The sequence below is a fragment of the Peromyscus leucopus genome, chromosome 1 (genome assembly GCF_004664715.2).
Source record: "Peromyscus leucopus breed LL Stock chromosome 1, UCI_PerLeu_2.1, whole genome shotgun sequence".
NCBI classification, from domain to species: Eukaryota; Metazoa; Chordata; class Mammalia; order Rodentia; family Cricetidae; genus Peromyscus; species Peromyscus leucopus.
Genome location: NC_051063.1, coordinates 160329660 through 160357096, shown reverse-complemented (window position 1 = coordinate 160357096; position 27437 = coordinate 160329660). Strand labels below are relative to the sequence as shown.

General features: G+C 51.9%; 1 protein-coding gene across 2 annotated transcripts; it reads left to right on the top strand.

Annotated features, from left to right (window-relative positions):
• Positions 1-11656: 11656 nt before the first annotated feature.
• Positions 11657-27049, top strand: Slc7a9 (solute carrier family 7 member 9). Of its 2 annotated transcripts, none has more exons than XM_037199394.1 (13): positions 11657-11699; positions 12050-12159; positions 15139-15286; positions 15598-15840; positions 16205-16330; positions 17003-17102; positions 17990-18034; positions 18545-18668; positions 19489-19592; positions 20506-20602; positions 21560-21709; positions 24613-24787; positions 26860-27049. In XM_037199394.1, the coding sequence occupies exons 2-13, from the start codon at positions 12073-12075 to the stop codon at positions 26922-26924; spliced, it is 1464 nt and encodes a 487-aa protein (XP_037055289.1). In that variant the 5' UTR covers positions 11657-11699; positions 12050-12072; the 3' UTR covers positions 26925-27049. The 2 variants fall into 2 exon arrangements, with proteins under 2 accessions (XP_037055289.1, XP_028733599.1); XM_028877766.2 differs by having other exon boundaries at positions 12020-12159.
• The last annotated feature ends 388 nt before the right edge of the window (positions 27050-27437 follow it).

Here is a 27437-nt window from a genome sequence, read left to right as displayed (position 1 = left end):
TTACAACTTAATGAAATTAGCAAGGACAGGAAGGCTTACATTCTTAATTCTGAATAGACCTTGAGTAAGGAGAGACATTTTTTAAGCTGTTGTCAGTGATATCTGAATCTTTACCATTTTTAAAGCCCTGTATCAGTAGTTCTGATCTTTGAGTACAGCCAGATTATAATCCTGGATGATTTATATAGAAGCAATTATTTCTTAAGGTCATACAATACCTCCCTGGTTCTGCATGAAGAGGGTCAAGTGTCTTATTGCATTATTGGGTCCAGTTTCCTGGTATACCAATGGGATTAGGTGGCCATCCTTAACTTAGCCCTCTAACCTGACCTGGGAACAGGGAGCACAGGATTGTCAGGACCCTGGCTAGTCAAAGTAAGGAGGGAACCCAGGCAGTGGGGTATTTATCTGGAGTATGTGGTCATCTGACCTAGCTGTAGAGACAGGAAATACTTTTGCTGGACTGGTGTCTCATAGGTTGAAGTCAGTAGCCAGCCGATACCTGGACGTGTCAGTCAGCCAAATGGAAGCCCACTGAAACAGATACAGACTAGGGACAGAGTTAAAATTTTATAAACAAGATTTAAAATTTTATGAATTTATTTGGAACCTCTTAGCCCTTGGTTTTAGTAATTGGGAAAGGGAGACCAGGAGGGAGAGAAATACCATCTTTAGGAATAGACAGGTGAGGAAAACGCATTTATCTGGAGTTTGTATGGCCTGATGAGAAGTTTGTATTTAGAAGACAACCAAGGAAAATTTAAAGTCCTGAGCTTGTGACCCAAACTGTATCAGAATTGTATTAATGTTAAAATCTGAAATTTTAAAAATCTTAATATGAGTTGCCTGCATATGGTTCTGCTGATGCCCCAGAGAGGAGTGCATATGTCTCCAGGCCCCACCCACATGAGCGGCTGTGGTGGAACAAACGCCAGATAGAGACTGTTCCTCCACCCCGCCCAGCTGGCTGGAGTGCCGGGAGCCCCGCCCATCCGCCAGCCACTGACAGGAAGTAGCTTTTTGCTGCCCTTAGTAAAGATGGCAGTGAGGTTGTATGACCTGTCTTTGACCTTAGCAAAGATGGCCTCTGCCAGACCATGTGATGGCCCTTATCAAATATACCTCACATTAACCAGTAACTGTGAACAGTTTGCGAAGTCTAGATTCACTGAGCTAAGTATTGGAAGTGGAGCAGATTTAATTTCCTGGATTACCTGATCAAGAATGTCAGCAGACATGTCATCTATTCTTCTGCGGACAATGTCCTTAGATAAGGAAACTAAACTGCACTCAGTTGCATGGCAAACTCTTCTCTGATCATAACTTGGTCACTGGCAACAGTAAATCCTCAGCAAAGGTGTGAGGTTCCATAGCTCTGACGATTCTGAATCGCCACCAAATATGCAGCTGCAACAGCTGCTGCATTCTGTGTCTGGTTCCAGCTGTTAACCCCAGCAGTAAAGAATCAGACCACTACCACACTTCACAGACAGATTTGAAGCAAACTAATTAAATACTGGCCAGGTAGATGGGCTCTGGCCAGGTCCAGACCAGGTTCCCAGGAAATGGTCCAGAATCACAGTTTGTAGTGACTTAAGAAGGAAAACCCATAATCCATTGCATTTCCCATCATGTCCAATCAGGGGCAAGCATACATCCTGACGTACCCCCATCCTATGAACCTCTGCCCACATGTGATCAAGCACATCTGTTACAGATCGGTCAAACAGACTTGTTTATTGAGTGAAAACATGTGGCTTCTTATCTCCCATAAACGTTAGCCTCCAGCATTTCAGGAACTGTCTGTCCTTGAGCAAGGGACTTGCAGATCAGAGGCATTTTTGTGTCATGGATCTCTTAGGCATAGTAATTAAAACTTAAACTGTAACTTTGGCTCTCACATTGGCCACCAGTGTCTGGCTTTCTTAGTCCATCAGCTTTGCTTCTAAAGTAGTTGGTTTCCTTGCCAGCAAATCTCAGATGCTTGCTATCAAAATGTCATTTTAAAGCCTGATGGTGGCAGTGCACACCTTTAATCCCAGCACTTGGGAGGCCGAAGCAGGTGGATCTCTGTGAGTTCGAGGCCAGCCTGGTCTACAGAGAGAGATCCAGGACAGGTACCAAAACTACACAGAAAAACCCTGTCTTGAAAACAACAACAACATAAATGGTGTTTTAGTTTGTTCGGCTTCATAGATTTGGCTGGTAGAACCTCACAACAAATAACACATTGCATTTTCTCAATTCTGCTGTAATTATTGAGGTAAAACCACACAGTAAAAAATCCTCACTATGTTTTCTTTTCTTAACATTTTTCTCTACATGATCCACTGTCAAAGGATGGTTTTCTAATGAAAATAATTTATAACAATAGCTTTAATAATGCAAAAGATGGTACATGGCATAGTTCAGTCAATGCAGTTCATTAAAGTTTCCTATGATTAACCATTCTCTGTGTCGTTTTTTTTTTTAATATAATATAACTGTTCCTATCACAAGGGGAAAGTATTCACATCAACCACAGCTGAATATAAAAAGAACTAAACTCCATGGTACAGGTATTTTGGTAGTAGTTGACGATTTTACCGTACATGATTTTACATTTGCCCAGTAATTATAATTCATGATGTGTTATTTTACCCCCAATCTGTTGCTTCCAACACAGTAGCTGTTCTTTACATATGTGTGACTGGTTCACATAAGTACATTGTGGTGGTTGGAAAGAAAATGTCACAAAGGGATTGGCACTATTAGGAGGTGTGGCCTTGTTGGAGTGAGTGTGGCCTTTTGGAGGAAGTGTGTCACTGTGGGGTGGGCTTTGAGGTTTCCTATGCTCAAACTTCATTCAGTGTGGATGAAGATGTGGAACTCTCAGCTCCTTCTTCAGCACCATGCCTGTCTGCATGTTGCCATGTTGATAATGGACTAAACCTCTGAAACTGAAAGTGAGCCACCCCAACTGAATGTTTTCCTTTATGTGGAGGCCCACAAAGGTTTCCTAGTGAGATCTGAACTGACTTTACCCAGCAGGGCTGCATTAGAGGATTCCTTGACCACGTGTGTGGTTACCAGGTGTTTGGAAGGGTTTGCACTTGGCTGTTCTAGGGGGAGGTCTTTGCCCCACCCCTTGGCATTCCTATAAAAAGCCCTTTAGAAGAGACAGAAAGGGCCAGTGGATAAAGATCCAGGCCCTCCTGAGGCTATCCTGTGTTTTTGTCTCTCTCCCCTCTATCCTTCTACCTCTATATTTCTACCTCAAGCTCTTATCCTTCTCTCTTCAAGAATTTCCTGTCATAAAAATGTGAGAGCTGGTTTCCCACACCTTTATAAGAGTTGCTGTGTGGTGGTGGCACACACCCTTAATCCAATCACATGGCAGGCAGAGTCTCTGTGTGGTCAAGGACACAGCCAAGTGTGGTGACCCGGACCTTTAATCCAACCACAGAGACCTGGAGGTCTGTATAGACAGGCAGTGACAAGGAAGTCATGTGGTTGGGTTTAGAGCCAATGAGAAGGCAGAACAGAAAGGCAATAAAAAGGCAGTCACACAGGAAGAAGGTCTCTCTCTCTCTGGGGAAGCAGCGAGTGGTAAGATAAAAGCTATTTGCTAGTTCTCTGATCTCTTGGGCTTTTCACTCTTAAAAAAAAAAGAGTTGCTGTGGTCACGATGTTTCTAATAGAAACCCTAAGACATACATTATGTTGCCAACCCTATCACATATACCTGTATTTGTCTGAGGTGTATGTGATGAGGTTGGTGTGATGATGTCATCATGCTGGGTACTTGTGTGTGGCATCTCTGCGTGTGGCATCTCATACCTGCCTGGAGACAGGGTGGTGTCTCAGTTCCCAAGACTATCAGAAAGAGATGGGTTTTGTTTTTTTGTTTTTTTTTTTCGAGACAGGGTTCCTCTGTGTAGCTTTGCGCCTTTCCTGGATCTCGCTCTGTAGACCAGGCTGGCCTCGAACTCACAAAGATCCATCTGCCTCTGCCTCCCGAATGCTGGGATTAAAGGTGTGTGCCACCACCGCCAGGCAGAAATATGTTTTTTGATGGTCTTAGGTGACCCCTGTGAAAGGGTCGTTTGATCTCCAGGTGGAGAACTGCTGCCCTGGGTGATTAGCTGCAGTCGGGAACTGACCTCCAGGAAGTGCAGTGTCAGCCAGTTTTTCAAGGTCTTGGAAAAAAAAAAACTGGGAATGTTTATGTTTTTAAAAATCAAATCCAGCCGGGCGGTGGTGGCGCACGCCTTTAATCCCAGCACTCGGGAGGCAGAGGCAGGTGGATCTCTGTGAGTTCGAGGCCAGCCTGGGCTACCAAGTGAGTTCCAGGAAAGGCGCAAAGCTACATAAAGAAACCTTGTCTTGAAAAAACCAAAAAAAAAAAAAAAAAAAAAAAAAAAAAAATCAAATCCATATGATTTTCAGTGAGATAACCCCCGTATCTGGTTAACTACACTATGGGGTGGAAGTGGATTGAAAACTGGCATTAAAAATAATCTCACGGGGCTGGAGAGATGGCTCAGAGGTTAAGAGCACTGGCTGCTCTTCCAGAGGACCTGGGTTCAATTCCCAGCACCCACATGGTGGCTTATAACTGTCTATAACTACAGTTCCTGACACCTTTACACAGGCATACAAATACAGGAAAAACACCAATACACATAAAAAATAAATGAATAAATAAAAAATATAATAATCTCAGGCCAGGCGATGGTGGTGCATACCTTTAATCCCAGCACTCAGGAGGCAGAGGCAGGCAGATCTCCATGAGTTTGCCAGCCTGGTCTACAGAGTAAGTTCCAGGACAGCCAGGGCTACACAGAGAAACCCTGAAAACCTAAATAAATAAATTAATTAAAAAAAAAAAAAGAATCCCAGTACTTGGGAGGGACAGGCCAGCTTGAGCTACAGGAAACCCTATCTGGCACACACAGACACATATACACACAGGACACACACACATACATACACAGACACACACACACAGGAGAGGGAGACAGTGTTTACCACGGTGTGGTGCATTCACCTATAATGAGCATTGGCAATCAAGTCTGAGGCACAGGGATTTGCATTCTACGCTAGCCTGGGTTCATGTGCCTGTCTTGAGAGAAAGAGATAAAGTGAGAAAAGAAAGAGGCTTGCCTTTGACCTAAACGACCTTGACAAAGGACCTTTATATTCAGATGCAACAATCCCAGCACTCTGTGAGGCCCTGGGCATCCCTCCAGTTCAGTGTGGCGCCCCTGACACCCTCACAGGTCCTCGAGGGGACCCCTATACACATTCTGGAGCTAGGGATTGACCCATGGGGCCTTGCACATGCTAGAAGAGTGCTCTACTACTGAACTACATTCCTGCCTTCATATTACTCTGCATTTTGAGACAGGGTCTCACTAAGCAGGCCTGGAACTCATAATCCTCCTGCCTCAGCCTTCTGAGTAGCTGGGATTACAAGCCTATGCCACCAGGACAGGTTAAGCAGCTTCACATTTCAGATCCATAATCAAATTGTGCATAGAGACTGACTGAGTCGGAGGGGATTTGAGGGCTGTCTGGCTCCACACCACCTGTGATCTTGGCTGTTGAGCAGGCAAAGGCAAGAGGATTGCATGAGCTCAGAGTCTGGGGTCCAGCCTGGGCAATGTGTCAAGATTCCTCATTTTTAAAAAAATGGCCCACTGCTGCACCTGCCCACGGCTGCACCTGCCGAGTCCACTGCTGCACCTGCCCACAGCTGCACCAGCCCAGCCCACTGTTCCACCTGCCCACTGCTGCACCTGCCCAGTCCACTGCTGCACCTGCCCACTGCTGCACCTGCCCAGCCCACTGCTGTACCTGCTGAGTCCACTGCTGCACCTGCCCAGCCTACTGCTTCATCTGCCCACTGCTGCATTTGCCCAGCCCACTGCTGTACCTGCCCAGTCCACTGCTGCACTTGCCCTGCCCACTGCTGCACCTGCCCAGCCCACTGCTGCACCTGCCCACTGCTGCACCTGCCCAGCCCACTGCTGCACCTGCCCACTGCTGCACCTGCCCACTGCTGCACCTGCCGAGTACATTGCTGCACCTGCGCACTGCCACAAGAGTCCAGACCACTGCTGCACCTGCCCAGTCCACTGATGCACCTGCCCACTGCTGCACCTGCCGACTGCTGCACCTGCCCTGTCCACTGCTTCATCTGCCCACTGCTGCACCTGCCCAGTCCACTGATGCACCTGTCCACTGCTGTACCTGCCGACTGCTGCACCTGCTTACTGCTGCACCTGCCCACTGCTGCACCTCTCCAGCCCACTGCTGAACCTGCCCACTGCTGCACCTGCCCAGCCCACTGCTGCACCTGCCCACTGCTGCACCTGTGCCTGCTGCACCTGCACACTGCAGCACCTGCCCAGCCCACTGCTGCACCTGCCCAGCCCACTGCTGCACCTGCCCACAGCTGCAACTGCCCACTGCTGCACTTGCCCAGCCCACTGCTGCACCTGCCCACTGCTGCACCTGCCCACTGCTGCACCTGCAGAGTCCACTGCTGCACCTGCCCACAGCTGCACCTGCCCACTGCTGCACCTGCCCAGCCCACTGCTGCACCTGCCCACTGCTGCACCTGCCGAGTCCACTGCTGCACCTGCCCACTGCTGCACCTGCCCAGCCCACTGCTGCACCTGCCGAGTCCACTGCTGCACCAGTCCACTGCTGCGCCTGCCCAGTCCACTGCTGCACCAGTCCACTGCTGCGCCTGCCCAGTCCACTGCTGCACCTGCCGAGTCCACTGATGCACCTGTCCACTGCTGCATCTGCCGAGTCTACTGCTGCCCCTGCCGAGTCTACTGCTGCACCTGCCCAGCCCACTGCTGCACCTGCGCAGCCCACTGCTGCACCTGCCCAGCCGACTGCTGGACGTGCCGACTGCTGCACCTGCCCAGCGCACTGCTGCACCTGCCCACTGCTGCACCTGCCCACTGCTACACCTGCCCAGCCCACTGCTGCACCTGCCGAGTCCACTGCTGCACCTGCCCAGGCCACTGCTGCACCTACCCAGTCCACTGATGCACGTGCCCAGTCAACTGCTGCACCTGCCTAGCCCACTGTTGTATCTGCCCACTGCTGCACCTGCCGAGTCCACTGATGCACCGGCCGAGCCCACTGCTGCACCTGCCCACTGCTGCACCTGCCCACTGATGCACCTGCCGAGTCCACTGCTGCACCCGCCCCCTCTGTACGTGCCCACTGCTGCACGTGCCCACTGCTGCACCTGCCGAGTACATTGCTGCACCTGCCGAGTCCACTGCTGCACCAGCCCACTGCTGCACCAGCCCAGCCCACTGCTGCACCTGCCAGCCCACTGCTGCACCGGCCCAGCACACTGCTGCACCTGCCGAGTCCACTGCTGTACCTGCCCACTGCTGCACCTGCCGAGTACATTGCTACACCTGCCCAGCCCACTGCTGCACCTGCCCACCCCACTGTTGCATCTGCTGAGTCCACTGCTGCACCTGCCCACTGCTGCATCTGCCTAGCCCACTGCTGCACCTGCCCAGCCCAATGCTGTGCCTGCAGAATCTACTGCTGCACCTGCCGAGTCCACTGCTGCACCTGCCCACCCCACTGTTGCATCTGCTGAGTCCACTGCTGCACCTGCCCACTGCTGCACCTGCCCAGCCCACTGCTGTACCTGCCCAGCCCACTGCTGCACCTGCCCACTGCTGTACCTGCCCAGCTCACCGCTGCAGCTGCCCAGCCCACTGCTGCACCTGCCCAGTCCACTGCTGCACCTGCCCACTGCTGCACCTGCCCAGCCCACTGCTGCACCTGCCCACTGCTGCACCTGCCCAGCCCACTGCTGCACCTGCCCACTGCTGCACCAGCCCAGCCCACTGCTGCACCTGCCCACTGCTGCACCAGCCCAGCCCACTGCTGCACCTGCCCACTGCTGCACCTGCCCACTGCTGCACCTGCTGAACCTGCACACTGCTGCACCTGCCCATTCCACTGCTGAACCTGCCCACTGCTGCACCTGCCCAGCCCACTGCTGCACCTGCCCAGCTCACCGCTGCAGCTGCCCAGCCCACTGCTGCACCTGCCCAGTCCACTGCTGCACCTGCCCACTGCTGCACCAGCCCAGCATACTGCTGTACCTGCCCACTGCTGCACCTGCCCAGCCTATTGCTGCACCTGCCGATTCCAATGCTGCACATGCCCACCCCTCTGTTGCACCTGCCCACTGCTGCACCTGCCCACTGCTGCACCTGCCCACTGCTGCACCTGCCCACTGCTGCACCTGCCCACTGCTGCATCTGCCCACTGCTGCACCTGCCCACTGATGGACCTGCCCACTGCTGCACCTGCCTGGCTTATTTCCATGCACACATGGGATGCCCTTTGGGGTCCCCCCCACGCAATAATTCATAACAGTGGTGACAGAGTCCTTTTTTAAATTTTTTCATTCAAGCTTGAGCTTGGACTCTCTGTCTGTCCCACATAGCAGTGAGAGCAGAGAGCCCCGAGCATGGGTGGGGTGGGGTTTTTATCATAGCAGAGGTTGGGGTGAGGGGATTTCCTGTGTTCAGGACTCTGATTGGCTAACATTTGTCAAGGAATATCTTGGGAAAAGGGAAATAGGTGTGTGCTAGGCTCAGGGACATCCACAATCTTATATAATCTTATCTAGGTTCTTCCCCTTAGATGCTGGCTCATCCTTGGGTGGATCCCTGGGTGGGGTCAGCTTGTGGCTTTTCCTGTGTTGTGCCCAGATCGTGACCCCCAGAGAGACCACCAAAGACGAGCATGCCGGAATGCAAAAGCAAGGTTTAATTCTGGATATCCAAAAGCAATACAAGCCTAGGCAGGGACTTCGTCCAATACATCCAATGCAGTGGAAGCTGGAGGAAGCGCCCACCTGTCTGCAAGCTCAGTTTTTAAAGGGAAAAGTCACAAGGTTACATCATTTAGGGGTGCTAGTACAGGTACAATTCTGATTGGCTCGCTTCTAGGGACTTCTAGAAATTACTTCTAAGGGAGTGGTTGCCCGCCACCATTTCTCATTGGCTGCCCTCAGGTGGAGGCATTTCTGTGATCAGTTACCCTGGAAACCAGGGAGAGGACATTCCATAGTCTGGCAGGCATTACCTTGTGACTATTTTGTGGCTCTGTACTTTTACACTTTCTGGTTTCTGGAATCTGAACTGACTGGTCTCAGTAACTTCTGGCCTGTTCCAGTAACTTATGGCCTGTAGCTAAAAGAAGCAGTCTTAGGCCTTTAGTTTTGGGGTGAAAGCATGGCAGCTGTCTCTGGGCCCCTAAGCTTGTCATGGCAGCCATGTGGTCAAGCTGTTCGGGCCCCTCCTCCTACACCCCTATAATAAGTTTCTTCACTGATGCAGTAAGCCAGGTCAAGATGAATTGAAAAAGTATAACAACAGGTTTATGGGAGATCAATTCCCAGTGAGGTCGCTGGTCCCAGAGATTGAGGACAGAGAAACTGCAGAAACTCCAGAACTAAAGCAGGGAGATTTTATAGGTTGTAGGTGAGGGGTGATGACGTGTCTGCCACAAGCTGGGTTTGTGCCCAAGCCTGGTCAAAAGCTGAGCGCTTAGGTGGGGACTTAGCGGCTGCTAACTTCAGGGGAGGAGCTGCAGTAGCCACCAGGAATGCAGAACTGGGCTTCTGGTGCCTTCCCTCTGCTCAGAGACTCTCTGGGTGCGTGGGATTTGGAGAGAGACAGAGAGCAGGTGGATCCTGGGGACGCTACCAGCTGGCCCAGCCCCGTCCACAGCACCAGACCAGCAAGAGACCCTGTCTCAAAAAAACAAACAAAACAAAAAGCCCCAACAACAACAAAGTGGGGTCCCAGGGATGGAACTCAGGTTGTCAGGCTTGGTGGCAAGTGCCCTTCCCTGCTGAGCCAAAAGTGGTCCTTTTTTCCTCCTCACGTGCATAACACACACCCTCACACACACACACCCCAAGGTTGAGGTTGACCTCTGGCCTCACACTTACGGGCATGCAGGTTCAAGTTTATACACAAAAGAAAAGTCTGAGAGTAAAAGTCTGAGATTCGATGCAGTGGGGGATTGTGGGATGACAGAGAGGGGCTGTCTTCAGGGACAGTGACAAGCAGAGTGTCTAGCAAGCAGACAGATTTCAGCTGGCGTCCAGAGAAGGAAGAAAAGTTCAACTGGTACACTTTGAACTCCAAGGGCAGGCTCACAGGGAGGGTGCAGGATAACATCAAGGCAGGGGCTTGGGGTGTTTAAATTCCCAGCATTTAAAACAGGAAAAAAACCCCATAAAAACAAACAAACAAAAAGACCCTGGCCCAGTCAATTCCCTGGCTCTGGGACAATTAGCATTCCTTGCTCTCCAGAAGGACTTAAGAAAGGGCTGAAAATTCCACCCTTCTCCCTACGACTCCTGCCCTGCCCATCCCACCCTTGGGGATGCTGTTACATTTAAATGAGGCACTTTGGGGCTGGAGATAGAGGACCCCTTGCTGGCTCCCGTCCTTGTCCTTCGATAAGGTCTCAGCAGCAGCTTTGGCTCCAATGCCAGCTGAGAGAGATAAGGGGGTGATTGAGGCCTGTGGTGTGAGATCACAGCCAAGACTCCAACTGAGCCCCACCAGGGAACCTCGGGCTCCTCCCACTCAGATCTGAGGCACAGGACCTGGACCCTTGTACAGGACCTCCTGTTGCTGGCTCTCTCTGGGTCTCAGTTTCCCCACTGGGGGAAGTAAAGATGGAACAGACGCCATCTTCGTGTTCCCTTTTTTCATCTCTATGGTCCCGTGACCAAGTCTGGAGTTCCTTGAACCGCACATGATGGGAATCTGAGGGCCCTTGGCTAGAGTCCTGGTGCAAATGGAGGCCCCTGGGTGAGCCACGCCCCCTGGATGGGAAGGCCTCACCCACCCTCCTGCCTGCTCCCTCTGGGGCCCCAGGACGACCTGAAGGAAATTCCTGGCTGAGGAAGAAAAACGGACTCAGCACCAAGGTGAATGCCCTGACCCAGCCCAGTGAGACAGAGGATGGATGGCTCCGAAGTTCGTCTGTCGCCATTCCCCAGGGAGAGGAGTGGTCTCCCTTCCTGCGAGAGTGCTCCTCACAGGAAGTAGTTGATCTGGAGGAATCCGTTTTTTACAAAAATGATCTGGGCACAGGTAAACAAAACTAGAACATTCCTGGGCGAAGCCCAGCTGGTTTGGCCTCTTTGTGTGCGGTGCTATCCATCTACGCCTTGCTGCTCAGAAGGAAGGAAAGGGGCGGAGGTGGGTGTTTAATAATTACCTTTGTTGACCTCTGTACCTTCTGGCTTCCTCCATGCCTAGGCACGAGACATGACCCTTCCTGGGGTTCAGCCCTGCAGTTGCAGGCTGGGCGGTGGTCAGCTGAGCAAGCATCGTCAAGGTAAGGCCCTGGTGATGAGAAGGCCCGCTTCTGCCCTGCCTTAGGTAGAGAAGGGATTTAGAGAGACTTGGAGAGGGTACCACCATCACCTAGCTGTACCTTGAGCCTGTTTACCGCAGCAACCCCCCCCCCTCATTAGTACATTTAAGTGTATTTCAATTTTTGTTTTATTTTAGTTAGCTTAGTTTTTCTTTCTTTCTTTTTTCTGACAGTCTTTCTATGTATCCCAGGTTGGCTTGACTTGCTGGGTAGCCCAGGCTGGCCTTGAATTGACCTCCCCGGTGCTGGGAGTACAGGTGTGTGCTATTACATATGGCATGTGTTACAATCTCTTTTTGGTTTTGACAAAGTGACACGGGGGTCCTAGAAGTAGAGTGTTTAAAATGAACTGGGGGCGGGGAGGCGGACACAAAGTAACTTTGGAAGAGACATGGGAAGCTGGGTGGTCCCCACAGCATTCCTGCCTTTCATCCTGGAGTGGAGCAGAGGATCCTCGGGGCCCAGGGCTGTGCTCTGCCCAGCGGGAGCAGCTCCTCGCCTTTGGAGCTGGTGGCCGCTACCCAGATGCCCAAGAGGGACCCTGAGGAAGCCCCTTTGCATATCTCTGGCCCTGCAGACTCAGCTTAGGCGCACGCTCTCCTCCCAGCTCCTGGAACTAACTGGGCAGTGATGGAGGAGACAAGCTTGAGGAGACGGAGAGAGGATGAGAAATCCATCCAGAGCAATGAACCCAAGACCACAAGTCTCCAGAAAGAGGTGGGAAGTGGTGGGGTTGGGGGACCAAGCAGCTCCCGGCGGTGTTAGCCCCACTGGCCTTTGAAGGACAGGCTTGCTTGCTTGCTTGCTTGGTTACTGAGCCAAGGCCCTCTGCTGTATAGCTCTGGCTGGCCTGGAACTACACATCCTTCTGCCTCAGCCTCCTACGCACTGGGATGACAGGCTGTGGTTTTTTCTTTTTTTTGTCTGTGTGTCAGATCATCCTGGGGGTGTAAACTACAGGCAGTTGTGAGCCACCATGTGGTTCTGGGGATAGAACTTGGGTCCTTCACAAGAGCAGTACTCACTCTTAACTGCAGAGCCGGCCCTCTGGCACCCTGGCTGGCTGCCCTCCCTCCGGCACCCTGGCTGGCTTTTCTAATGTACATTAAGAAACGGACAGTTATCTGGACTTGTCTCTTGCACACTAACTGCTGTTGTTTATGGCTCTTTTTGGGGGTCCGCCACCCAGCTCCCAAATAAATCACACACAGAGGCTTATTCTTAATTGTGAATGCCCGGCCTTAGCTTGGCCTAGTTTCTAGCCAGCTTTCCTTAACTTTAGATTAAGTCATCTACCTTTTGCTTCTGGGCTTTTTCCGTTCTCTTACTTCTATAAATCTTACTCTGTGGCTTGCTGTGTAGCTGGGTGCCTGGGTGGCTGGCCCCTGGTGTCCTCCTCCTTCCCCTCTTGTTCCTAGCTCCTTCTTCCCAGATTTCTCCCTCTATGTATTCTCTCTGCCTACCAGCCCTGCCTATCCTTTCTCCTGCCTTGTTATTGGCCAGTTCTTTACTAGACCATCAGGTGTTTTAGACAGGCACAGTAACACTCAGCTTCACAGAGTTAAACAAATGCAACATGAACAAAAGTAACCGACCTTGTAATAATATTCTACTACACATTCCCCAGTGAATTTAGTAAACTTTTTGAAGTCCATGCTTGTGTTTCTGTGTTAGCAATCCTGTCTGGGCTCCGGGAGCCTGCAAGCCAATGGTCTTTTCTGAAAGGGTCAGAGAGGCCTCTGCTGGCTGGCCCCAGGGCTCTGGCCTCTCCAACAGCTGTCCTCTCTGTCCCCGCTGCGCTGCAGGGAACGGCTGAGCCTCCAGCATCTGTCCTGCGGTGGCATCCAAGAGCCCAGGCTCGCAGGAGGAGCTAACAGGGTGGCCAGCTGATGCCCTGAGGTGCTGTACGGTGGGGCGGAGGCAGGAGTGGAGGTAGATTGCAGCTAGACACTCCACTCTGTGCCTGTCCCAGGCACTGGCCGAGCAGGAGCCAGACAAGAAGGGCCAGGAGGCCCTTAGGCTCGTGGATGAGGAACCAGGGCCCCAGAGCAGCTCAAGATAGGCTCTGAGCTCCAGGTGGCTCCAAGGGCAACACGGGAGGACTGAGGTCTGGGTGGGGCCACCGGGCCCCAGTGCCTGGCAGGTGGAGGAGTTCTGTGGCCTGATGGGGAAGTATCTCTCCCAACCATGAGTCAGCCTGGAGTCTTCGTCCCCAGCAGCCAGGCTTTGAGCAGGGACACTGTCCTTTCAGTCTACATCCTGATTCCAGCAGTTTCTTCTTGGGGCCTCGGGACCCTGGAGCTGCCCCACACAGCAAGGAAACCCGGGGACCACACGTGGGCAGCTGGTGGCTGAGTGGCTACTGGTGTCGCATTTGGACACTACCAGTCCCTCTGCAGGAGGAAGATTCTGGAGGCCTCCAGGTGGCATGAGACAAGTCCATACCCTGGGGAGGGGTATGCACTCCAGGGTTCTCGAGGAAGGGAGTCCAGGCCACCTCACCCAGCCTGGAGCTGGAGGGAAGCTGATCCTGCTCCCCTCTTCTCCACGTGTGTTTGCAGAGCCTTAGGCAGTGGTGTGGAGTAGAGACCCGAGTCAGCCTTTCCTTCTTTCTTATTTTACTTACTTTTGACTCATTAATTGGTACTAAATTTAGACAAAATGAAATGTGCAGATTTTCTTTCTTTCTTTGGTAGGAAAGCTTCAAACTCACTACATAGCCAAGGAGGACCTTGAACTCCTGACCTCCGCCTGGGCCATCTGGCTGCCTTCTTCAACAGCTTTTTTCTTAGGAAGCTGGAGCACCGCAAGGGTCACCATAGGAGGCTCTGTCACGGTCTCCAGTGAGGTCCCTGCGCTTTATCTGGTGCTTCTGGCCAGGACTCTGCGTCTTTGATTCTTGTCTGGATGGTGGAAAACTCCCCCCCAAGCCCCTCTCTCGTAGGTGGAGTTTTTTGTCAGAACCACTGACTCCCAAATAACCACACAGAGACTTAATATTAGTTATACATGCCTGTGTTTGTTACTAACTAGCTCTTACACTGAAACTAACCCATAGTTCTTATTATGCTCTGCCGTGTGGCGGGTCCTTTTTTTTTTTTAACATGGCAAGTTCATCTTGCTTCTCTCTGTATCTCCTCAAGACTCCTGAGATTCCCCCCTTCTTCCCGTGCTTTCTTTTGGTCTGCAAGCCCCACCTAACCTCTATGTGTCCAGCTATCAGCCAGTCAGCTCCTTAATTAACCAATGAGAGTAACACCTATTCACAGTGTATAAATAGAGTTTCACTATGTAGCCTAGGCTGGCCTCAAAGTCATGCCTCATCTTCCCTGGGGATTCCTGGTGTCCGTCGTCATGCCCATTGAAGAACTCTCTTCTGCTCTGACCAGCTAGAGACATTTTCTACAGGCTGTTTCTAAATCCGTGCTTATATGAGGCTAAGCCTTGCCTTCAGCCTCTCAGCCTCAATTCCCCTGCGTGAAATGGGTGTGATGGGTACAGCTGAAACATGGGGTGCTTCCGCGGTCTCGATGTAAGGAGAGTGGCCTAGCATCCCCATGGCAGCCGCACAGGGGGGACACACCTGGGACATGAGCCAGTTGGGGTTGTTCTGGCCACACTGGGGCTTGGGGAGCAGTCAGCCCTGGCCCTGTGAACTCCGGGCTGGGAGAATTAGCTCCATCCTTGCACACGCAGGTGGGTCTTCTCAGCGGCATCTGCATCATCGTGGGCACCATCATTGGCTCCGGGATCTTCATCTCCCCCAAGTCTGTGCTGGCCAACACAGAATCTGTGGGGCCCTGCCTCATCATATGGGCAGCCTGTGGAATCCTTGCTACGCTAGGTAATAGAGGCGACTCCTTAGTGACCCCTGCCCTTCCAGTGTGGAGACAAGCCATGCAAGCGCAGGGTCTTGTTTTGGAGCCCATGGTCTCCAATTTCCAGCCTTCCTAAGTGTTGGGATTATAGGCTTGCATCACCATTCCCAGGTGGGTTCCTTCCAACGGGTGTGTGGTAAATAAGGGTGAGTGTGGCTGCAGTTAAAGGTCCAGTGGCCAGAACTGGGTGATTCAGAATGTGAGCACCCATTCGAGGAAAGCTCTGTGAAGCAGGGTGAAGCCTCACAAGGGTGGGGTCCCATCCTCTGTGTTCCAGGTGCCTTGTGCTTTGCAGAGCTTGGCACGATGATCACCAAGTCGGGGGGTGAGTACCCCTACCTGATGGAGGCCTTTGGCCCCATCCCTGCCTACCTGTTCTCCTGGACCAGCCTGATCGTCATGAAGCCCTCATCCTTCGCCATCATCTGCCTCAGCTTTTCCGAGTATGTGTGTGCAGCCTTTTACTCGGGCTGCAAGCCTCCTGACGTGGTCGTGAAACTCCTGGCTGCTGCCGCCATCTGTGAGTACCAAGCCTTGGGTCCCGGAAGAAGGCTGGGAAGGTGCATGGTTGGTGCTCCGGCACTCTAATTTTGGTTCCGCCTTCCCCAGAGAGGCACAGCAGGCCTCCAAGGGGTGGCTATGCCAGCAGGTGTTGAGCAAACCCCAGGCCTGTGGGGGCTGCAGGGAGGGGCTTCTCCATGGTCTGAGACTGGGAGGGATTTCCAGAGTCGACATTGTGGGCACTTTAAAGGTGCTGAGGCTAGCTCATTTAGTTCTATCCCTTCATGGAGGATGTGGGGGTGGGTGGAAGAATAGAAAAAAGATCTCCAGGACTTTGGGGGAAATCATGAATACAGAATGTTACCCCACTTGGGCCTCCCCAGTGCTTATCACTACAGTGAACGCCCTGAGCGTGCGGCTTGGGAGCTATGTTCAGAATGTCTTCACGGCGGCCAAGCTGGTGATCGTGGCCATCATCATCATCAGCGGACTGGTCTTCCTGGCCCAAGGTGAGCTGCAGCAGGATGGGCAGCAGGCCTCATCTGGCATGGGACTTCTTGTCTTAGGGAGCATGTGTGTAGCTGAAGTTATCTCCAGTCCCTTCCGGCCGGCAGCCACTCAGACTCGAACACAGACACTTATATTATTTAAACTGTTTGGCCTAATGGCTCAGGCTTCTTGCTATCTAGTTCTTATATCTTAAAATAATCCATTTTTACTAATCTGTAAGTTGCCATGTGACTCGTGGCTTACCGGTACTTTATATCTCCCTTCTCATGGCGGTGGCTGGCAGCGTCTCCTGACTCAGCCTTCCTGTTCCCAGAATTCTCCTCTCTGCTTATCCACCTATACTTCCTGCCTGGCTACTGGCCAATCAGCATTTTATTTATCAATCAATCATCTCAACACATTTTCACAGCATACAGAACATCCCACAGCACATGTGTGTTTTATGTTTTATGTGTTTATGCTTATTTGTTGGTTTTTGTTTGTTTGTGATGCAGGCACTCACTATATAGCCCAGGCTTGTCTCCAACTTGAGATGCTCCTGCCTCAGTATCCTCGTGTAGCTTTGGTCCCTTTAATAAGCTGGGGTCATGAGTCGCCCCTTCTTTCTGGTAGGGGTAAAGCTGAGGTCTGGCCAGCTGACATTCACTCTTCACTGTCTGGCTTCATCTCAGGAAAGACGAAGAACTTCCAGAATTCTTTTGAGGGCGCACAGACCTCTGTGGGTGCCATCAGCCTGGCATTTTACAATGGACTCTGGGCCTATGATGGGTGGTAAGCTCTTCTGAGAAACCCGTGTCCCTGTGGCTTCTTTAGGATGCTCTCATTTCAGCTGCTATAGAAAGCAAAGTTGTCTCCTTTCTGGGGCTCAGTGGCACCCTTAACTTCACCTCACAGTTCTATAGGAAGTGCCCAGAACCTCACCTTCTACGCCCCTCTGCCTCTCTGGATGAGATCATGGGGTTCACACCCTTGCCCCTTTCCTAGCTGGAACTGTGAGGGGTAGTTGGTGAAGCCCTGTTTAGAATCCTTACCAGGAGAATCCCATCTGAGCCGAATAGAGGCACTGCCCTACCGTGGAAGCCCCGCACACATTAGCTGGACTGTGCGTGTATCCCTCCAGGCAGAAGCATGGTCACAGTGATGCTGCCCCCACCGCCCCCGCCCCCACCCACTGGATTAGGTTTCACCCTTCTTTCAACCTCTTTCATTTTCTCAAAGTATCCTGCATCTTTTTGAAAAGTCACACGATTTCCACAGGGAGCAAAGACTTAGCTCCCGACAGACACCACGCTCTTGGCAGTTGCGAGGCCTGTCACCACCAGGGCCTACGGGGTAGGAGGTACCCTGCATTGGTGTGGGAAAGCTCTCTTTATGGCCTCTTCTTTTCAGCGCTCACCACTCCTTGCACAATTTTATTTTGTTCTATTTTTATTGTTGGGGATAGAACCCGGGGCTGTGCATGTTAGGAAAGCATTCTGTCGCTGACATACCCCCAGCCTCTCACTGGGGGAGTCTCTGCACACACTCTGAGCTGAGCTGTGCCTTTAGCTACTACAGTAGAAATCTTAAAATGAATAGACGTGTATCATTGCTTCACAAGCTTAGCCAAGAAAGTCACGTAGCAAGTCACAGCGTCACCCTTACTTTTCTTTGTCCAGGAATCAGCTCAACTACATCACTGAGGAGCTCAGAAACCCCTACAGGTAAGAGCATTGCGTGGGGCAGGGCGTGGCGCTGCCCGTGTATTTCTCCTCTGCAGACTCCAGGTGGAGCTGCCGCCGCCTCTTGTTCTGTGCCGCCTACTCCTCTCCCACTCAGTGTCTTCCCAACCCCCTCCCTGTGGGCATGGAACCCAGGGCCTTGAGCACGCTGGGCAAGTGCTCTACCCTGGCAATGCACCTGACGCTGAGTGAGCCACAGTACCCTATGGGCTCAGTACCCCACTGGTCTGTCTTTGCTGCACAGCGGCATGGCTGACAGTTGGAAGGAAGAACACTGACTTCCTCTATCTCTGCCTTATATTGCTTTAAGCCGTTCAGTTCTCCAGCCCGGAGAGAACGTCTCTTGTCTTGGCTGGGGCATTTAGGACTCCAGTGTCAGCAGAGCTGTCAGCGGGGTGGCAGAGGAAGGAAATGGACTAGATGCAAATGTCCATCTTCCCAGCCTCACAGGATGCTCTGTTGTGACTCTGGGTCCCGTCCTTTGTCCCTCAGAAACCTGCCCATGGCCATTGTCATTGGGATTCCTCTCGTGACCGTGTGCTACATCCTTGTGAACATTTCCTACTTCACAGTGATGACCCCAACAGAGCTCCTGCAGTCCCAGGCTGTGGCTGTGGTGAGTAGCTGGGGCACTTGGGAAGGAGGGAGACTCAGGGTAGGAAGACTGGGTACATATCTTGGCGGGGGCCAGTGGTAGTGGGAAGACTGTCAACATGCAGGGGCTGCGGCTTCCCGGGCCTCAGCCTCCCTCCCAGGTGCGTGTAGCAATGGCAGAGGGACCCTGGGCAGAGTCCACAGAGCAAGGCTAGTACAAGTGAGTGCACGAGGTGACTCCAGTCGTGGGCTGTGGGACGGAAGCTGGGGGAGGGTGCCAGAGCATGCAGGATGGTAGAAAAGTCCATGACCCCAAGACGGGGTTAAAGCAAGATCATGCCCAGTGAGGGCACCAAGGAAGTAAAGTAAAACTAGGCAGGGCCAGGAAGTGAGGGAATCAAGGTGAGCCAGGGCCAGGAAGTGAGGGAATCAAGGTGAGCCAGGGCCAGGAAGTGAGGGAATCAAGGTGAGCCAGGGCCAGGAAGTAAGTGAGGTGAGCTAGGACCAAGAAATAAGACAAATGAGGAATGTTCAGGTGAGGTAACATGAGGTGGAGCTTGACAATGAGGTGAGGGGGCTGGAGAGCTGGCTCAGTGGTTAAGAGCACCGACTGCTCTTCCTGAGGTCCTGAGCTCAAGTCCCACAACCATCTACAATAAGATTTGGCCAGGAAGTGAGATGACTGAGAATGGGCAAGACTCCTGTCCCCAGCAAGAGACTGGGCGCTCGGAGGAGTCTCCCTTTTCTCCAGTAGAGGCCCCCAAAGGCTGTGCACAGTGAAATGACCTGGGGATGTGTGTGCCCAGCAAAGGCCCTCAGGACCACACTCTGCTTTTCTCCAGACCTTCGGAGACCGGGTTCTCTACCCAGCATCTTGGGTAGTCCCACTTTTTGTGGCCTTTTCAACCATCGGTGCTGCTAATGGGACCTGCTTTACAGCGGGCAGGTAGGGCACCCCCATCTTGTCACTGTCTCAGGGTGGGCAGGGAACAACAGAGTCAATGAGGGGACCACCCCTTGCATCCTTGGGGCTCTGTCAGATTAAACCCCACATGGGGGCTGAGCCCAGAGCATGCTGGGTATATGTGTACAAACTCTGAAGACTAGATGAGGAATGTGGCGTGAGCCTTAAAGTGAGGTAGACAAGGGTGAACAGCCTTGCTGACTGGGGTTGGGCATGGCTTGCAGGGGTGGGCCTGGGCTCTAAGCCAGCCAGTGCTGCCACAGGAAGACAAGGCAGAGGGAGGGGAGCGTCACTAGGCCAACAGGGCTTAGCTTCCAGGTGGCACATTGTGTGTTGCATTTCTCCCTTGACGATCCTTCCTGGGCATTCTGTCATGTTAACATTTGCACAAACGTGACCCGGGACTGGCAGGCTTTCCTGGAAATGGATGGCCATGTTAGTGCTATGGACTTACAAGCTGTCAGTCTCTGTTACAGCTCAACTCTGGAGCTCTGGACGGCTGTGGGACTAGTCACACGAACAGGTGTGGCCTGCCACTCTCTAGATCTCACTAGTGTGCAACACGTGCCTTAACAAAGCCTAATGCGCCTTTAGAACATGGGGGCCCCAGGGGCTAGGGTGTGTTTGCTTCCTGGCCCTGGGTTCTACACCTTGAACTAGTTTATACCTTTTTTTCTTCTTGCCTAACTTTTGGGAATCAAGCAGGTATCTACTCATAAGCCATGCCCACCCTCCCCTGCCCTCATGACTTCCACAGTACCAGGATGAGTTCCTCACAGGTGCAGTAACCATCACACCTGGCCCTCCAGCCCCTGGGAGAGGACACACTGGCGCGTCCTCGCCAGTGACCCCAGAGGTGTGTGTGTGTGTGTCTTTCCCTGCCTTGTTCTTTCAGACTCATCTATGTGGCGGGCCGAGAAGGCCACATGCTTAAAGTGCTCTCGTACATCAGTGTCAAGCGCCTCACGCCTGCCCCTGCCCTCATATTCTATGTAAGTGCAAGGCTACCCGACAACGCGAGCTAGAAAGCAGGCCTCTCTTTGCAGGAGACGGGGTGGACTTGTGCCAGGACTTTCTGAGTGAGCCAAGCTTCCTCCTTCCCCGACACAGCCCAGGCTCTAACAAGCTTATGTACTCTGCCTCTTACACATATGTACTTAACCTGTTCGGAGGCAAATGATATTAAGGCCTGTAGCTCCAGGGTGGGGAGTAAGGTACTTCACAGTGGCTAACGGCCTCTCATTCCAGCCTGCTAACTTGGCTGTGGTTTCTCAGAACCAGAGGACTATACTCACATCCATTTCCCCACTCACTCTGAAGATCAGCAAACAGTCCCAGAAACTAGGATCCCTGGTCTGGGGCCAGGCCACAAATGCCATCACAACCAGATCTGAATTTTATCAGGGGCTTATCCATAGTGAAAACTCTCCCCAAGTTAAAGTCATCCTTATAAAACTGGTGCACAAAATGTGTGTGTATGTGTGTGTGTGTGTGTGTGTGTGTGTGTGTGTGTGTGTATGGTCTTGCTTAAAATCATGACTTTAGGTGAGACATGGTGGTCTATATCTGTAATCTCAGCATTCAGGAGGCTGAGGCAGGAAGATCACAAGTTTCAGGCCAGCCTAGGCTACAAAGACTGTGTGTGTGTGTGTGTGAGAGAGAGAGAGATAGGTAGATAGACAGACAGATAAGATAGATAGATAGAGCGTACATATGCAAGGGCACAACTTCATAGACTCAAAAGTTGTCCAAGCTCTTCCTGTAGAGCCTTGAGAACAACTATCAGTCAGGCTGAGCTTGCCTGGTGGGGGCAGAGGAGGGGGTGGGGCTTGCCTGGTGGGGGCAGAGGAGGGCCACATGCAGCGGAAGCTACTGCTTCAGCCTTCTGTGAGGACAAGGACAATGTAGGTGTGTACCGATGACCCGAAATGTCACTCTTCTTCCTCTAGGGTATCATAGCCACCATTTACATCATCCCCGGTGACATCAACTCCCTAGTCAATTATTTCAGTTTTGCTGCGTGGCTGTTTTATGGGATGACAATCCTAGGACTCGTTGTGATGAGATTCACAAGGAAAGACCTTGAAAGGCCCATCAAGGTAAGTCCGTGTCTGAATGTCACAGCAGCTTTAGTTTCTGGGGTGGGGGAAAATGGAAGGCAGCCATTTTAATGCCATCCTGACTGCTCTACCATTGAGCATTCTCCTGCTCATTTCAAAGGATGGCTGATGATCCACGTAGCCACTGGTGCACTCACACATCACGCTGTAGAGAGCATCTCACCCCACCTCTACCCGATTCTGTCAGGTCCTGGCCTCTCCAACACGCTTACACACTGATGGCTCCACTGGAACCAGCCCTGGGCCCAGCCTGTGTACATGCAGTGTGCTTTGGTCCCCTTACATCCACATGGCTGATGCATGCCTACACACATGAGGAACAGCCATGTTCCTTTATGCTTCTGGAAATGGACAAGCACAGATCTAAGAAGAAAGGGAGGGAGGGCTGCAGTAGCCAGGAGCAGGGAAAGGGGGCTCGATTAGCTGTAGGCTCTGCTGCTTAGAGCTGTCTCAGGGTCTTGGTGCATGTCAGCTGTTTACCACCTCCTCCACATCTAGGATTCACTTAGCATCTCCAGCAGGCAAGACTGAGGTGGCAGTCGTAAGTTTTCAAAACCCCCAATAAAAACAGGAAGAGTGATGGAATAGCGAAGGGGAAAATCTCACAGCCGACATCTGATGATGCACAAGGGAAAATGGGCGATTGCCACAGCCCCAGACTGCGGGTAGAAGGACCAGTTACCCAGGGCCCACACGTTCTAGGAGGGGCAGCCTGGGTGGGACCCCAGTGGGAAGACCTGGGGCCCACTAGTGGGAGTGGGAGAGCAGTGTAACACCCTTCTCCCCCAGGGTCTTAGGAATTCCCCACAAAGCCCCCTTTCTAGGACAGAGGCCTTTCCAGAACCGTGGAGGACAACAGCTGCTGGAGAGAGAAGTACAGAAGAGCATCAGGGCCCAGCTGGGGAGGCTGTCCCCAGGGAGCCATGTTACATCCGAGCATCAAGACACATCAGGAGTCACCGAGATGGAGCACGCAGGAGAAGCATCATCAAGGAGCCAGGAGCTGGGGAAGAAGGGCCAAGTACCTAAGATAACAAGTGTTTCAAAGAAAAGGAGTGGCCAGCCAGAACAAGAGCTCTAGTTCCGGGAGAAGTGAGAGTCCCTGGTGAAAAGAGTGAGACAGACACTTCTAAAAGCTACACGTCCCCTGGGGTGGAGGGATGGCTGCAGGTAGGACTGCACTACCCAGACAACAGCACATGCTACTGCAGGCAACACAACTATTTCCTGGTGCAGTTATGGAGCTTTAAAGATGCCTTGGGCAGCCACTGATTTCTTGTCCCTGCCTCCATCCCCAGTTTACTCTAGAGGAACAACAAAAAAGACAATAGCAGCATCAGACCCTTCTCACCACACTCTGACCTGAAGACAAGGCAGTGCTGCCCAAAGGAAGCGAATGCAAGCCCAAGTCTCCCGTCCACCACACTGACCATGAAGAACAGACCCCCAAAGGAAGCAAGTGCAAGCCCAAGTCTCCTGTCCACCACACTGACCATGAAGAACAGACCCCCAAAGGAAGCAAGTGCAAGCCCAAGTCTCCTGTCCACCACACTGACCGTGAAGAACAGACCCCCAAAGGAAGCAAGTGCAAGCCCAAGTCTCCTGTCCACCACACTGACCGTGAAGAACAGACCCCCCAAAGGAAGCGAATGCACACCCAAGTCTCCCGTCCACCACAGTGACCATGAAGAACAGACCCCCAAAGGATCAGGAACAGAGGAGATTAGGCCAACAAACAATACATCCATCTGTATGAGACCTTGCCCTGGGGTAGAGGGAGGTGCAGACAGAGGAGGGGGAGAGGGAAAAATATCAGGTGTCTTAGTTAGGGTTTCTATTGCTGTAAAGAGACACCATGATCACGGCAACTCTTATAAGGGAAACAATTGAGGTGGCAGCTTACAGTTTCAGAGGTTCAGTCTATTATCATAGCAGGGAGCATGGCAGCATGCAGGCAGACATGGTGCTGGAGCTGAGAGTGCTACATCTTGATCCAAAGGCAACCGGAAGTGAACTGTCTCACTGGGTGTGGCTTGAGCATACATGAGCCCTCAGAGCCCACCTCTGCAGTGACACACTTCCTCCAACAAGGCTACACCTCCTAATAGTGCCACTCCCTTTGGGGGCCATTTTCTTTCAAACCACCACATCAGGCAAATGAATAAATAGGAAATAGGTTGTGATCTTATCAGACAAACAACTCAACTCAAAGCATCATTTAAGACAAAGATTAAAAAAGAAAAAGAAGGGATTGCTAAAAGCCAGAACTCACAGCTCTGAGATGACAGCTAGGAAACCGACTCACCAAATCCCAGCAAGGTTGTTCCCAGAGCTGCAGGAGAAACAGAGTCCAACACACTGACAGATGACTTAAACACCTCCTTCAGGTGGGTCAGGGCCAGCGTCATACTAGGAGAAGGTCTGAACAATAAAGTGAGGTGGGGAGCAGCGGCTTCAGAGCGTAGACACAAATCAAGGTCCAAACAGCCAGAGCAACCCCCGGCAAGGGCACGGGAACGGTCAGAGCTGTGTTCCTTCCTTCACCTCCAACGACCTGTTTGCAGGAAATGGTTAACATGGAGGAAATCACACACAGCTAGAGCCAGGCTGCACGCCGCCGTCAGTCACCCCGTTTCTCCAATCTGACAAGGCAAGGGGAGGGGAGGGATACGGAAGGTGAAAGCAGGAAGCCTTAATCTGCTAGAGATGCACATTCGTCACAGTTCAAATGAAGCGTCGCTCTTTTATATTCTAGCAGACAAGACAACCGGTGACACGATGGGCGGGGTCGCTCTGGACTTTTGCACACTCGCACTGTTTCTAATACCATACAAAGGGAGCGTGAGCGGCGCCACGCTGACGTGCTGATGTTCTCCTTGCAGGTGCCCATCTTCATCCCTGTCTTCGTGATTCTCATATCGCTTCTTTTGGTGTTGGCCCCGATCATCACTAAGCCAGCCTGGGAGTATCTCTACTGTGTATTATTCATACTGAGTGGACTTATATTCTACTTCCTTTTTGTCCACTACAAGTTCGAATGGGCCCAGAGAATCTCCAGTAAGTATCAACAGAAGGACTGGAGGGTAATGCCTGGACCGCAGACTCAGCATGGGTCTTCCAGCACACCACCCTCCCCTTCAGGACTGACTCTCCCCAGCACACCACCCTCCAGATCCACCTTTATGTCCTCTGTTCCCATCAAGTCCTCTAACGAGGAAGGGAAAGCACCATTTTCTTGTGTATTGCAAAATACACATTAATTGATAACGATTTACCATTAAGACCACCCTTGCTGGTGTAGTTCAGAAGCATCTACATAATCTCATCAGAGGGGGCTTTGCAGAACACCACCTTCTGCTGTTTTGAGGCAGGATCTCAGTGTAGCCCTGGTCACTGCTTTCTTTTGAGAGACCTGTGACAGACAGCTAAGAGGAACAGCTCAGAGATGCCCCAAAATGATAGCTAGGAGGAGGCATGAGAAAAGGGCCAGAGCCCCCACACCGAGGCCACGGGTCTCTGTGTTCTGCAGGTATGGGACAAGGGTCTGAGACCCCCACACCGAGGCCACAGGTCTCTGCTGTCCTGATCTTCAGTTGTTTAGATAAGTGGGTTTTTTGTTTTGTTTTGTTTTGTGGAGACAGGTTTCTCTGTGTAGCCCTAACTGTCCTGGAACTCACTCTGTAGATCAGGCTGGCCTCAAACTCACAGAGATCCACCTGCCTCTGCCTCCAAGTGCTAGGATCTAAGGCATGGGTTACCACACCCCGCTGGACAAGTATTTTAAAAAGCTAGTGGCATTAGCTCTCTCAATTGGAAACAGAAAGTGGGTGCTAAGCAGCACTAACAGACCGCACTGTACCTGGTTTTATGTTTTGACAGGGTCTCTCTGCAGCCTAGGCTGGCCCCCAACTCTGGGTCTTCCTGCCTCAGCCTCCCTGGTGCTGGGGTCACAGGTGTACCACTCAAGTCAGCTGTGCCTTGCTTTTCAAGTCTGTGTCACATCCAGTGATTCTGTGCTAAAAAGCAGATTCGGTCCCAAGAAACTCCACTTACAAAAGTCGAGGCTCCTGAGCATCCCTCGGTGGTGATGGGACCCTAGCGTGTCTCCTCCCTGTATGGTGTGTCCCTCAAAGACAGGGTTGGGCTGTGCAGTTGAACCCTGGGTCCAGCATAGGCTGTGTGCTACAGCCACTTGGTATTGAGTGAGTGTGAGTAAAAACCCCTCTTCCAGCTGGGCTTAGCGTGAGCCTACAATCCCAGCACTGAGGCGGAAGTGGGGGCTACACTGTGAGACCCTGCTTCAACAGAAACGAAAAAGAAAGACCTGCCTTTTAAGTAGAATGTTCCTCAAAGCTTTCCACGTGGTGGACACACGTGCACGCACGCACGCACGCACGCTGGCACGCACACCTGTGACTTACCACAGGGACTTGGAGGATGAGAGCCACGTGGAGCCAAAGGTGGGGAAGGTCACCTTCAGTGTGATGGTGCCGGACCCCTGCCCACACTTCCTCAGCTGTGAAAGCTGGTGCCTCACTTAGCTCTCAGCAGTACAGGAATTAAGATGGAGAATTTCTTTCCTGCTGACCTGAGCTCACCAGCAACTAACTTCTTCCAAGAGCAAAGCCCGCAGAGAGGGAAGTTGTAGTTGTTCATCCCAACAGGATAACTGGCAACCTAGAGGACCGATCTGCTCACTCTAACAACTGTTAGGGCAAACACCTCCAACCACAGCTCTCAGGAGGCTGAAGCAGGGGAACCATGCCTTTGATTGGAGCCAGCCTGGGCTACACAGCAAGACCCTGTCTCAAACAAAGAAAGCACAAAAACCACTTAATGAAAGAAAAACAGAGTTTTGTATTTTAAACCAAATGTAGGCCTGCTCACTTCAGATTCGTTAGTGCTAAGCTGCAAACACACATAATTTAGTCATGTTTCCCTGCAGTGTGATTGTCGGGGAGAATAGAAAACAGTGAGTTCTCACTTCTCTGGCAGGAAATAACTAACCTTTGAAAAACTGGCCAGTGACTAGGGCAGTTCTGATAATGTGAGCATCCGCTGTCCCTTACGGCAGGGTCACCTGTGACCACACTGCTCTAACTGCACTCATGCCTCGGCTTCCGTTCCAGGGCCGGTCACCATGCACCTGCAGATGCTGATGGAAGTTGTCCCACCAGAGAAGGACCCGGAGTAAAATGTCCATCACTTGTAGCCCAAAGCTGCAATCAATTTATTTTTGTAAGCAATTTGTGGTTATTTCTTCCTAGTGTTTTTCTTTTGCTTTTTCCCCCCCAGTTATTAGAATCCTTTAAAATCTTTTTTTTCTTTTCTTTTTATTAAGAGATTTTCTATTCATTTTACATATCAACCACGATTCCCCTGTCCTCCCTCCTCCCACCTCCCATCTTTCCTCCCCCAACCCACCCCCCATTCCTACCTCCTCCAAGGCAAGGTCTCCCCTGGGGAGTCACTTTCAGTTGAGACAGGTCTAATCCCCTCCTCCTTGCACCAAGGCTGAGCAAAGTGTCTCAGCATAGGCATTAGGTTCCAAACAGCCAGCTCACGCACCAGGGACAGGTCCCGGTCCCACTGCCTGGGGCCCCCTAAACAGTTCAAGCTAATCAACTGTCTCACTTATGCAGAGGGCCTGGCCCAGTTCCATGGGGCTCCTCAGCCATTGGTCCACAGTTCATGGGTCTCCACTGGC

Bases quoted from the DNA above. Each gene is read 5' to 3' on its own strand.
- Slc7a9 (XM_037199394.1), top strand. From the start codon at position 12,073: ATGGAGGAGACAAGCTTGAGGAGACGGAGAGAGGATGAGAAATCCATC. The intron at 18,035-18,544 runs GTAAGAGCATTG...TTTGTCCCTCAG, and splicing joins GAGCTCAGAAACCCCTACAG to AAACCTGCCCATGGCCATTG. The intron at 18,669-19,488 runs GTGAGTAGCTGG...GCTTTTCTCCAG, and splicing joins AGTCCCAGGCTGTGGCTGTG to ACCTTCGGAGACCGGGTTCT.